Source organism: Fusarium phalaenopsidis, assembly GCF_050370095.1.
Source record: "Fusarium phalaenopsidis strain FUZ10S chromosome Unknown contig_32304, whole genome shotgun sequence".
Classification (NCBI taxonomy): Eukaryota; Fungi; Ascomycota; class Sordariomycetes; order Hypocreales; family Nectriaceae; genus Fusarium; species Fusarium phalaenopsidis.
In genome coordinates, this window is record NW_028145404.1 from 2,291,292 (window position 1) to 2,303,356 (window position 12,065).

Below are 12,065 nucleotides of genomic sequence, written 5' to 3' on the forward strand. Positions count from 1 at the left end.
TTAGAACCACTCTCCGCCGAGCCAGCGGTTGAAGAAGTCAGAAGACGCCTCAGGCTGGTCCATGGGGACCATGTGGCCGGCGCCGTAGATCTGCATAAAGGTGAAGTTGCCGCTCGTCTTGACCTTGCCGTACTCCTTGCCGTCGACCTTAAGGTTCTTGATATCGGCGTTCTTGAAGTCCTTGTGGCCGGGCCACTCGAGCTTGTTGGTCCAGGCCTGGTTACCCAGCCAGTTGCAGATGAAGTCGGCGTCACCGGCATAGATAAGAACGGGGATCTTCTCAAGAACGTTGGGGACAACCTGGTGGTAAGGCTGCATCCAGTCACCAGCAAAGAGGAAGTTTCGGTTGATGTCCATGTTGCAGCTGTCGTAGCTGCTGACCTCGGCGCCAAGGGCGTCCTGAACGTCCTGGCGGTTGAGGTACTCGGCGATGTAGCCCAGACCAGAGTAGCACAGGTTGGAGCTATCCTCACAGTTGCCTCGGATATCATAGACGTTGCGGCCAGTTCGCTGGTAGGGACCCATCATGGCGTTGTTGCAGTAGATGCTGGCAGGCACGCAAGACCAGGCGCTGCCGGACTCGTAGCAGCCCTTGATCAGAGACTGGCAGCGAGGCAGAGCGTTGTCCATGGACTGGCACTCGCTCTCGCTGAGGACAGAGGGGTAGCCACCCTCACCACAGGCCATAGGGCGGTAGTATTCGTACTGGGTGTAGCCATCGGTGAGACCGTTGCCAATCAGAACACTCTTCAGGTTGATGTTGCGATCCTCGTGGGAGAGAATCTCGTTGGCAAAGACAGGGATGTAATGACCGGCATAAGACTCTCCAGCAATGTGGAAGTCCTGCTTAGCATACTCAGGGAACTGGTGGAAGAAGAGGGTAAGAAGGGCATAAATGTCCTTGCCGGCGGCGACAGTGTTGCTCACGGAGCCGCCACTGTACGAGTAACCGACGTTGACGGGCTGGTCGAGGAAGATGACGGAAGCGTTGTTGTTCCAAGACCAAGGGTTGTTGACAATCTCAATCTTCTTGTTGATGGAGGCAGGGCCGAGCTCGAGGAAGAGACCGGTCAGCGATGAGCAGCCGGGGCCGCCGTTGAGCCAGAGGACGACAGGGTCGTTTTCGGGGTCATTGCGCGACTCGAAGAACCCTTGGAAAAGTTAGCGCGAGATTCACGTGTGATTGGGCTACTGGGGGTTGGAAAGCTTACAGTAGAAGAGGTGCTTGTCCTGCTCCTCGTCATCAAGGTAACCACTGTACTGCTTGACCTTGTCAACACCGAGCTTGGAAGGGTCGACCTTCTTGGCACGGAGGTTGTAGTTGTCGAGTCTTCCGCCAACCTTGCGATGCTTCTCGTTGTTCTTGTCGACCCAGATGGCCTGGACGTCGGCGCCTTTGACGACGTGATCCCAGTGGTTATCGGGGCGGCGGTTGGCCTTCTTGGGCTTGGTGCCGAGAACCTGCTTCTTGAAGGCCTCGACAGCGTCGGGAGCGAGCATAGAGACCTCCTCCCAGACGGCCTTGGCCTCGGCAGTGATCTCCTCACCAAAGTTCATCCATGACTTCAGATCGAGATCAATGGCGGGCTTCTTCAAGTCGCCGAGGATCTTCTGGTCGAGGGCGACGGCCGACGACGCAGCGCCCAGGACGAGGGCGGAGGTGGACAAACGCATGGTTTGTTTTGGGGGATGGACTCAGTGACACGAGACCCTACTTGATGATGACGATGACGGGTGGAGGGAGTTGCGGTGATGAGATAGATGATGGAGATGTTGAAAGATGGAAGAGGTTGGAAGAGCGAGCGAGAGGAACGAGCATAATAACATGGGCAAGCTCCGACAGTCTGAGACACCAGAGCAACCTGCAGGTGACCCAATCACCCCGCGCAGCGGCTATGCTTCCCTAGCGGCAGGGGCCATTCCAGGCAGGACTGTTGCCCGAGTGGGGAAAGCGGACAACTCAGGACCCACTCTGCTGATAACGTGACTCGAGTGCGCTATCTGAGGCTGGTGACCTTGATGAATCGTCGATGCGCGCGCACCTCTACAGGTCTTGTTCTCCGGGCTTGGAAGCTATTAATCGCCTTCTTCGTCCTTGTAGATGAGAGCATCGTTCTTTCTATCCAGTCCTGCAAGTCATTGTTTCACAGCATCTCGGCGGTTGCGGCTTGTCAAGTCAGACATCCAGCCGGTACCGGCTACATGACGTAAGTGCTGATACGCAGCCTCAGGCACGCTGATAATGCACGCACTAAGCACGCAGCGCGGGCCAAGGGGCGACTAGGAACTCGGAGTTCGCCTTGGCTGGGTGAGATATTGAGTTCGTCACTGACTCTGCATGGGAAAGCAGTTTCAAACAGGGTTTTCTCAGTATCGAATCGTACCGAATTGTCTTTGCCTGTTGCTAGACACCGCAAGGAGACTCTGGTTCTAGCCCTGAGTTCGTCGGCTGCTCTAGCACAGTTAGACGCCTCTCGCTAAGAGCAACAACAGCTTGACTTGTCGTGTTGAGGTCGATAGGTTGCGATTAGGATCGGATCATGCGGATTGTATGCCGAATGGCTGAACAAGGCTGCGAAGCCACGGTGTACCGCTGACAAGCTACCCCAACTCCAGCACAGTAGAGGTGCATGTCGATGCGACACGTCAACGCTTGGTTGGCCTTCGTCATGACCATGGGTTCGGTTTCACTTTGCCTCATTGGGAGAGCTACACTTGTTGCATGTGCATTGCGACAGCTAGGCTGCCTGCAACACTCCCATGGTTTCATCCGACACCCCATGCTGACCATAGCTTTCAATCCATGGATCGCATACGAGTCTCAGAAGAGGATCCTGTACCTTGCGTAGCCGATGTTGCCAGGCTAAGGCGGTATGCATCTCAGATAGATAGCCCCCAGTGTTAGTAACCTTAAGTTATTCACCGTTGACAAGCCTAAACACGGCAAGCAAGAAACTCTGGGACACGATATTGTTATGCCATCTCTGTTGGGTTTCTCTACAGTCTCTCCCACATCTTCATCGAGCCTTTTAACCAAGAGAACGGTTCCAAAGTTACATAACTTCTATCCATAGGTAGGTTGTTGTCGAGAATGGGGTAGACTTGCGGTATGGAGAATATGCAGACCGGGGTACACCGACAAGTAGCCAATCTCACATGCAAATAGACAGTCAAGTACAATTTTATCTACTACTCGAGTCCTGGCTGAAGAACATGAACTATATTACTCCAATGTCAGACAACACAGCATCGTAAAGATGTATATGTTCGAACCCTCTTCCGAGGCCAAACCTACAACTTGCTCGCCCTCAGTTGAGTTCTGACCAGGCATCCACGCCGAATAAAAACCTAAAAGTTGAGCATTGTCAGCACATCTCAATCTTCTGAGTAACAGTCTTCAAAACAGTCACAGAATTATAGGTGGACTCATAGCAGCCAAATTGGATATTGCTGATGTGACTCAGTATGACCAGAAAAGCCCAGGCTCTCGCCTGATGCGGGGCGTGACGCAGCAAGAAATCCTGTCTGTGCCTTGATGGCGGGGTCAAGCAGAAAAAAAGTCAGTTCAAGAAACCCATTTATAAAACTTGCAACTCGTCCAACGTCCCAAGCCATTTTATGCAGCGTCCGGCACCTTGTCTTGTCTTGTTTACACTTTATCGCATGTTCCTTTCCATCTGAATACTATACATACGCCCTGCCCACCATGTCTCGCCAGATCAACCAGCCTTCGAACCAGATCAAGCTCACCAACGTCTCGCTTGTGCGCCTCAAGAAGGGCAAGAAGCGCTTTGAGCTCGCCTGCTACAAGAACAAGGTCCTTGAGTGGCGCTCCGGCATCGAGACGGACCTCGACAATGTCCTGCAGATCCCAAACGTCTTCCTCAACGTGTCCAAGGGCCAGACGGCGCCCCGCGAGGACCTCGACAAGGCCTTTGGCAAGGGCAAGGCCACCGACGACATCATCCTCGAGATTCTGAAAAAGGGAGAGATGCAGGTCGGCGAGAAGGAGAGAGCCGCTCAGCTAGAGCGTGTCCACAATGAGGTCATCAGTATCGTCGCCAGCAAGCTGGTCGACCCCCGGACGAAGCGCGTCTACACGTCGGGCATGATTGAGAAAGCCCTCGACATGCTGAGCTCCCAGGCGCATAACTCGACCCCCGACAAGAGCGCCACTGGCACGCCTGCAGCGGGTGACGACGGCGAGGCCAAGCCCCGGCCAAAGGAGCACAATTGGACCGGCGTCAGTACAACAAAGAGCGCAAAGAGTCAGGCTCTGGATGCCATGAAAGCCCTCATTTCTCATCAGCCCATTCCCGTGGCCAGAGCACGCATGAGACTACGAATTGCATGCACCACCAACGTCCTCAAGCAAGCCGTCAAGGGGCCTAAGGGAGGCAACAAGGACGAGGACGGCGAGCAAAAGGCCATCGGTACAGTCAAGGACAAGATCCTAAGCTACGTCGAGCAAGTAGAGAGCCAGGATGTTATGGGCTCCGAATGGGAAGTAGTAGGCTTCGTCGAGCCAGGAGCCTTCAAAGCCCTGTCCGACTTTATCGGAAACGAGACAAAGGGGCAAGGACGGGTAGAGGTTTTGGATATGGCCGTCACACACGAGGATTAAATAGAGGTGAAAGAAGAAACCAGTGATACCCTTTTGCTCCTGCAATATGTACCCCTTCCCTGGCAAGACGCCTTTTTTTTCGTCGTTGACTTCGTTTGACCATAAATATCACAATGTGCCAGAAGCAACCCTTCCACGTCTTTCCTTGAGAACATTTTTACTTGAATGCTTTTGATTCGTGACTCTGACCTAGAGTACAGCCCTAGCTGCGCATGCCGGAAAGCAATCCCCTCAAAATGCTCAGAAAGATGGAGAAACCAGCCGTCACGCCTGTCCACCCGTAACCAACACCGATAATATCTTTAACCACCCTTCTTCTTGGAGACACCGACGGTCCGGCCACGGCGACCAGTGGTCTTGGTGTGCTGACCACGGACACGGAGACCCCAGTAGTGTCGGAGACCGCGGTGGGCACGGATCTTCTTGAGGCGCTCGAGATCCTCACGGAGCTTGGAGTCGACACCGTTGGCAAGAATGTGGGAGTCCTTGCCATCGACGATATCGCGCTGTCGGTTCAGGAACCACGTGGGGATCTTGTACTGGGTGGGGTTCTGGATGATGGTGACGATTCGCTCGAGCTCCTCAGAGGTGAGCTCACCAGCACTATGAGGCATTGTCAGTCTGCATGTTCTCCTCTCGCTTGCGTGTGTGTGTGTGGATGGTCGTACCGCTTGTTCAGATCGACATCGGCCTTCTTGCAGACCAAGTTGGAGTATCGGCGGCCGACACCCTTGATCTTGGTCAAGGCGTACATAACCTTCTGCTTTCCGTCGACATTGGTGTTGAGAAGACGGAGAATCTACCCATTGTCAGCATCGTGTCAAATCCTTCCCGTCGTGATCGATTTCGGTGCAAAATGAGCGTCCGGCCATGGCGCGAGCGCAGGCGCGCGCGGCGACGTTGTCAATTTCGAAGATGCAGTGCTGGAGAGGGAGAGGGATGACTTACGAACTGGAAGTTCGACTTCTCTCCCGAGACGAGCGACATGATGGGCAACTCTGTCGGTCGTTGCCGTTGCTCGTTGAGTTCGATGATCGGGTGTGGAAAGATAGAAGAGTAGGAAGCCCTCGCTTATGGGGGTCGAGAAATTCACACTTGTGGGGACCGTGCTAGGGCAAGAGCGCACAACTTGCTGTTGTTGTGTGCACGTGAAAGATCACGCGTCCACACAGTGTTGTCCGTTTTTCTCAATGCACTGTATTTCTGCTTTAGCGAGAGGCTCACAACGGTTTCAGTAGTCCCGTGACTTTTTGCTTGAAACGAGCCAACCACCCAGCACATTTACAACCCATGAGAGATAGGCAAAGAGGTGATTATGCCGATTCTATTCCATATGCTTATCACCATTAAATTCGCATAAGACACTGAAAGCACCAGCTCTTCATTCTCTTGATCTTGAAATCGCAGCCTGTCTCATCAGCTAAACTGTGGGTCTTTGCACAGTGCTACTGCCGTTTACCCCTTGTCGAACCTCGCTTCAAATTTTCAACCAGGTCACCTCCGACATGACCTCCTTTCCCCTTTGGCAAACCAGTTCGCCATGAGCGGGCAGAGACTCGCTCAGCAAGCTCTACGGCTCTCAATTCAGAGTCCATTATTCCAAGACTTGCGTATCTCTCAACGGTAGGTTTGCTACACTTGCTTGCTACTCCAAGCCAACTGTTCAGCCGTCTTTTGCCATTGCTCGATCAGCCCAGTCGCAACGACTGATCTTGAGCCGGATGCCCACACTCTGTGTAGGTATGAGACAAGAACAATCCAGCAACGTTTTTTGAGTACGGGGTCTTTAGTGTTTTCACCAAATGGAGGCTTCCGTAATTTATCTGTTGTTACATCTCAAACATAATCCTGATGGATTGTCCTATTGAGCGCTGTGTTCGCTAGACCCTCATAATTACCAGACTTGTGAAAGTCATATCATCCATGAAAGGGGGTCATGTTCCCTTCTAATTCCGCTTGAACGCCAATTGTGACAAATGCCAGTTCGTGAATGTCCATCGTAAGATCGTATACTCGTTAATACCAGTTTCGTCCGCCGGGGTTCGATTAGTCGGTTACATATCCTCAAAAGGATCATACCCCTATGATGTCAGCTCAGGTTCAACGTGCTCTACGTACATGATCTCACCTTGTCTTGCTTGAGTTGGCTCGCCAAAAGTTCTGCGAGACTAGCTCTGTCCGTCTCCAGGGCGAGATTGGTAGTCTTTGACTGAACATGGACCACTGCCACCTCCTTGAGACCTCGGAGGGCTAAAAGCTCGTCCAACCCGAGAACATCGGTAATTCTGGCATGTCGGTAGGACAGGGGGAAGTAGGTCTTCATCAGGTTGGAACGCTTGCTGAGATGTGCCAATGTCGACTTGGAAATATTGATGGTCAAACTGTCAAGCCTATCGCATTCGGCCAGCTTCTTGAAGCTCATCGCAGACTTTGGCCCACACCAGTGAACTTTGATATCTCGGACGTTTCTGACGAGCATGGGGTTGTTGGCGAGGTGGTGTTCGAGCTCGCAGCAGCAGCGGAAACGGACAGACTTCTTGCGAAGGAAGATACGGAAGAACTCTTTGTTCAGAGCAGGGCCAAGAAGAGATGGTAGCGCTTTCATTTGCGTGCTCTGGAAAGAGCTGTTTTCTCGCTCGAGCCTCGGACAATTGCAGGACACTCGTTTGGTGGCCGGTCTGATTCCCTTAGACTTGAAGACTGTGTCGACCATCAAGTCGATGATAGCTTCTCGAATCTCGGGCGGCAGCTTCATAAAGGGGAATCCGTCGATTGGCGGTGGTCGGTCTGGAAGTCAACTATGGTCAGCGAGCTGCGCGAACTGCTGATCAGCAAGCACCTACCGGCGATCTCGAGAATCTCGGTGCACATTTCAATAATGTCAACGCATGTTTTAAGCTCTTGAGGATCCTTCTTGATCATGTTGGCGCACTTGGAAATGGTGGTGGCCACCGATTCTCGCCGCTTAGGGCTCAGGCGAACCATGCTCCCCAGCTCCCTCGCGTCGATGATGCCCTCATGATACCTCTCCAAGCCCTGTAGAAGTGTTTGAATGTTCTTGGACAGGCCGTACCGCGTGTGCACGGACTTGGACTTGAGAGCGTACCAAGACTTGCTCGACATTGCGACGATAGAGGTGACGATGCTGCGCGACGTTGTTGAGGTGGAGGAGATGAGAGGGCGCGCGCTGGTGCATGTTGAAGGTAAGGATGCCAAAGGTGGAAGCGGCGGCGTTGAAATGAAGATCGCCTGCTGCCTATTCCTGAGGCGGTCAATCAAGGCCGATTGTAAGAAGCATCTGGCTGAATCACAGCACGGCTGTGATGTAAACGGAAGTGACGTTCGAGAGCCGCATCCTCTGGTCACAGAGGGGCTGCCGTCTTCTGTGCAGGTGCAGTCGGCAGAGGGGAGGGCATCAAAGCTTCAAAATTTAGAATTTCGGTCTTCCATGGCTTCCAAAATGCATTTTGGGCCACGGCTTGGGCATTTCCGTTTGAACGAGTAGGGCCAGCTCACCGTGCAGTGTAAACTGCACTTCTTTGTTGATTGGGTTCTGGGTTCCAGCTGAGGCTCACGGCAGACACGACAGGTTCGGCGACCAATGAATGAATGCTTATCTGATCCATCAGAGCACGACTGTGAGTGCCCAGCTAGAGGTGCACATCCAAGGCTATACTGCATCGTTGCCTAGTTAAGGGGTTCAGTATCAGCCGCTCACTTGTAGACTTCACTTTAGACTTCACATGAGATTGGAAACAACGTGTTAAAGATGGTAAATGCCTTTATCAAGGTCTATTCAATTTGAACGCCCTCATATCTGGTCTATGTTTTTGCCCAAACCATGACCGAAATGCTATGCAGAGAAAACCTCCCAATGCCAATCGCTAAGTCCAAAAATGCAATTCGTGCCACTCTCTGTGGTGTTTCTGTGTCAATCATGCGGCTCGGTGGATGATGAGATACCGAGGCCGGGATAGGGGGATTATTCATCGTCCCAGCGATGAAAGACAGCCAATGCGCACTGCTTTTGTTTGGCTGCCTTTTTTTTGTAATTCATTGCCAAGGCATAGCTTGGACAGAAGAAAGTGATGTTGAAAAGAGTACCCGCTAAATGCGAGGCTGTCCCCGTGATCGTCAGTTGCTGTCCTTATTTGGGACGGACGCTGATCTGGAGATGGAGTGTCACCCAATCGGTGAAAACCGTGAGGTGACATGGGGGTCAGTCCCAGTTGGGATCAAAGAAGATGAGCAAATTGAGGGGCCCAATGTCGAAGATCAGCCCCAGTAGAATCACCAAGTGAGCGGTGTGCGTGTGCGTGTGCCTTGCTGCGTTGCGTATGTAGCGTAGCGTTTAATGTCGTTGTGGGTGGCGGTCGTTGGAACGTGGTTCTAGAACTCTGGCGGTTCGCCCTATCGAGATCCGGCGTGCCCGGTTGCATCGCCCGCCCATCCATCAAGGCCGACCATGCCGGTTCAGGGAATCAGCTACGCCGACTTGATGGAAGAGGACGAAGATGATGAGGAACGGCCATCGCTTTCGCTGTCGCGATCGAGAGAAAAGTCGACGACGCTAGGGGCGCGGGTGCAGCAGGGGCTGATGCCGATGAAATCATCATCCTCAATCTGCTCAGGTCGGGAGGCGCCAAAGGTCCATTGGAAGTGAGAGAGCATCTCCTGGTGCTCAAGGTTCTGGGCCGTCATTGGCTTCTCGCTCGGGTGGACGATCTTCTTCTTGCCCTTGTTCTTTGGCTTGTGGGCCTTGATCTCCCGGTTGTTGGACCCCCACGTCCAGCCACGGGAGAGCTTCTCTGCAAAGGACGACTTTGATGAGGACGACTTGTCGCTGGTCTGGCTGGATTTTGTGATGGTGGCAGTGATCTTTCCAGGAGTGGTGGCCTCGAGTTGGGAGCCGGAAGCGTCGGAACGCAGAGCACGGCGGAAGTGTTCTCGGATGGCCATTGTGGATGTAGACGTGAGTGTTGTAAGTGGAATAGGTAGGCGAGAGTGGATGAAGGAATGAGTGAGTGATTGTTTGTTGCTGTTCTTGTTGAAAGGGAATAGGCGTGTAAGTGTGTGGGGTGAATTGGTTTGGTGGTTCAGTGCGGTAAGCAAGGAATTGACAAGCTTCTCAGCATGCAATGCAAACCAGCAGATGGAATGGGCGTTATCGAAATGCAAACGACGAGACAACGGGTGCAGCAGCCCGGACTTTTAAAGGGAATCCCAAGAGATAGAGAAAACCCCTCAACACGGGCGTTTCGGCGACAACCAGGGCATCCAAGTGGCCCCCCCGGCCGCGGCCTGGAAGCCTGGGCTGCGGAGGTGGACCCTGGGTTTCTCTAGGATCCTGGCATCCACGGTGCGTGGATGGAGGGATCGCGGGTACAAGAGGTACATTGATTGACCCCCGTGTCGCTGGGTCCGTGGGACTCGTGCTCCGTGGGACAGCCGCAGAAATGCTGAAGCCTGAGAGGCGCGGGACGAGGATTTTCAGTGGAGACGCAGACGGTGGCAGAGTGGGAGGCGGAGGATGGCGGAGGTTTCGGCGGCGCATTACGGGGCTTGCCCGCGCAATGAGGTCAGCGCCGGCCAAAGCCAGCCAGAGCAACTATGGAGAAACCCTGCTGGTTGGGACCGGGGGAGTTGCAGCTGGTACACGTCGGTACCTTTGGTCTCTCGCTCTTTGTTCGCTGCGAGCCTGCAACCCCTTGGCCGGTTTCTAGCAGCCAGGAGAAGCCTTGTCGCCACGCCACCCATCAGCCTCAAAGGGGCAGGCAGGATCAAGGAGGCGATGATGGTTTTTTTTAGCCGGTTGAGTAGGTACGTACTGTACAGATAGGGATTTCTGTAGTTTTTTTTTTCTTCTCCGACAGGGGGTGCTGTATGGATGCCGAGCCTGTCGCGGGATTCGTCTTGGAATAGGCATCCAGATTTGGCTTCCTTCCTGTCATCCATCCTTTCTTTACCCGAGCATGTCCGTAGGCGTTTCCAGAATGCATGCACAACGAAGCATGGCGCACCTCCTCTGCTGAAATGAAGGTTCCGCCTTGTGTATCAGCCGTTGACACGTCCCTGGGAGGGTTGAGCAGCTGGTAGAAGAACTCTGCCGCCGCTGGATGCTCATAGCTAGCACAGTTGATGGTGTAACAATGGCCGTCTCTCGACATCCATTGATGACACCTTTCGCAATTCCCCAGGAACGGGGTCAGCGACAGAGTCGAGAATCCTCCTTGGTCCCGCAGATAACAGTATCCACCCGATACTCCCCCCCTCTTCTTCATGGCTTCTCATCCACTTTGTCTGTTGGGGATTTCTTGGGGTTTGGCAAGACGAACGATATGGGGTGCTTGCACCGTAGGGGACGCGCTACTGTAGACTGACTGACTATTGGCAGCGTCATCGTGCAAAAGGTAACGCCGAGCTGGTTCCGTTGGTCTCCCGGTTGCCACCCCCAAAGAGAGAAAACGGAAGAAAAAGTCGGACGCCTTCAAGGGTGTGGTGGGAAAAGTTAGCCATTCCGATTGACTGTTGCATCCATCCATTGAAACGCCCGGGGAGTCACCTTGCGTGGTTATGACAATCAAAGTCAGCCCTGGAGCCGTGTAAATCTTTTGACGGGGGGACGGGTATTCGATCTCCATCCGAAATGCCCGGCACAGCCGATGTCTGAGCCTGTTTTAGCCCGCGCTTGGGGTCTTCAGTCAGCCGCATTCTCAACAGCCGCCCAATCTCGAGCTGTTGCTGGCGTTCATCAGCTCGAGGCGGAATTTTTCAACGTCGGATCCCTTCTAGCTCGCCCTCTAGAAGGTTCAACGTCTTTTGTTTTCCGGCTCCCTCTTTGTCCTTTTCCTTCCCCTTCCGTCTCTGGCAGCCACCACCTCCGGACGTTCGGCAGACACCGGCCCGGCGCTTCTCAAGGTTTTTCCCAATCCTGTTGTCCCCGCCGTTGGTTCCCGTTCTCGTTGTCGTTTTGCCACCCGCACTCGGCGTCCTTGGCTGCACCATCTTTGTTATTGCTCTGTACGTATTCGGCCACTCCTTGGGAGGGAGGCCACGCCGCGGAGACAGACGGCGGGATGAAAAATGGGCGGACACGTGGAAAGCAATTTCAATCTTGCAGGTTGGCTTGATGCAACACATCGCTTAGTGCGCCCAGCCCAGGACCCGACCCAATGCATCTGTGTCCAGTGGGACTTGGTCGGCAAATGCATCTTGGGGAATCCGTCAACCAGTCCGTGCAGCGCAGGGCAAGTGCATCGAGTGCAGTGACAGCAGCCAAGGCCCAATCCTGAGGTCTCGACCTGTCTCCTCGGAGGAAGTCCGACGTGGCGGCTTTACCCCGGTTTTCCACGGCGTTTGGGAAGAGGCGATCGTGAGTCTCCATTCTGGAATGATGTGAGTCGTCGCAGGTGGTTATCTCCTCAGGGTCCAAGGATGCCCT

General features: G+C 53.7%; 5 protein-coding genes across 5 annotated transcripts; 1 reads left to right on the forward strand and 4 right to left on the reverse strand.

Annotated features, from left to right (window-relative positions):
- On the reverse strand, positions 1-1,674 carry LRP88_09988 (carboxypeptidase C PRC1; the record flags this gene model as incomplete). Its single annotated transcript, XM_083246461.1, has 2 exons — positions 1-1,151; positions 1,212-1,674. 2 exons carry the CDS (start codon positions 1,672-1,674, stop codon positions 1-3), a joined length of 1,614 nt encoding a protein of 537 aa, XP_083097574.1.
- A 2,032-nt stretch (positions 1,675-3,706) lies between these two features.
- LRP88_09989 (guanine nucleotide exchange factor SDO1) lies at positions 3,707-4,624 on the forward strand (the record flags this gene model as incomplete). The annotated part of the gene is made up of 1 exon (XM_083246462.1): positions 3,707-4,624. One exon carries the CDS (start codon positions 3,707-3,709, stop codon positions 4,622-4,624), a length of 918 nt encoding a protein of 305 aa, XP_083097575.1.
- Positions 4,625-4,926: 302 nt separating this feature from the next.
- On the reverse strand, positions 4,927-5,611 carry LRP88_09990 (40S ribosomal protein uS13; the record flags this gene model as incomplete). The annotated part of the gene is made up of 3 exons (XM_083246463.1): positions 4,927-5,227; positions 5,293-5,423; positions 5,573-5,611. 3 exons carry the CDS (start codon positions 5,609-5,611, stop codon positions 4,927-4,929), a joined length of 471 nt encoding a protein of 156 aa, XP_083097576.1.
- A 1,067-nt stretch (positions 5,612-6,678) lies between these two features.
- LRP88_09991 (uncharacterized protein) lies at positions 6,679-7,747 on the reverse strand (the record flags this gene model as incomplete). The annotated part of the gene is made up of 3 exons (XM_083246464.1): positions 6,679-6,705; positions 6,753-7,411; positions 7,468-7,747. The coding sequence occupies 3 exons, from the start codon at positions 7,745-7,747 to the stop codon at positions 6,679-6,681; spliced, it is 966 nt and encodes a 321-aa protein (XP_083097577.1).
- A 1,362-nt stretch (positions 7,748-9,109) lies between these two features.
- Positions 9,110-9,583, reverse strand: LRP88_09992 (uncharacterized protein; the record flags this gene model as incomplete). The annotated part of the gene is made up of 1 exon (XM_083246465.1): positions 9,110-9,583. The coding sequence occupies one exon, from the start codon at positions 9,581-9,583 to the stop codon at positions 9,110-9,112; it is 474 nt and encodes a 157-aa protein (XP_083097578.1).
- Between the last annotated feature and the right edge of the window lie 2,482 nt (positions 9,584-12,065).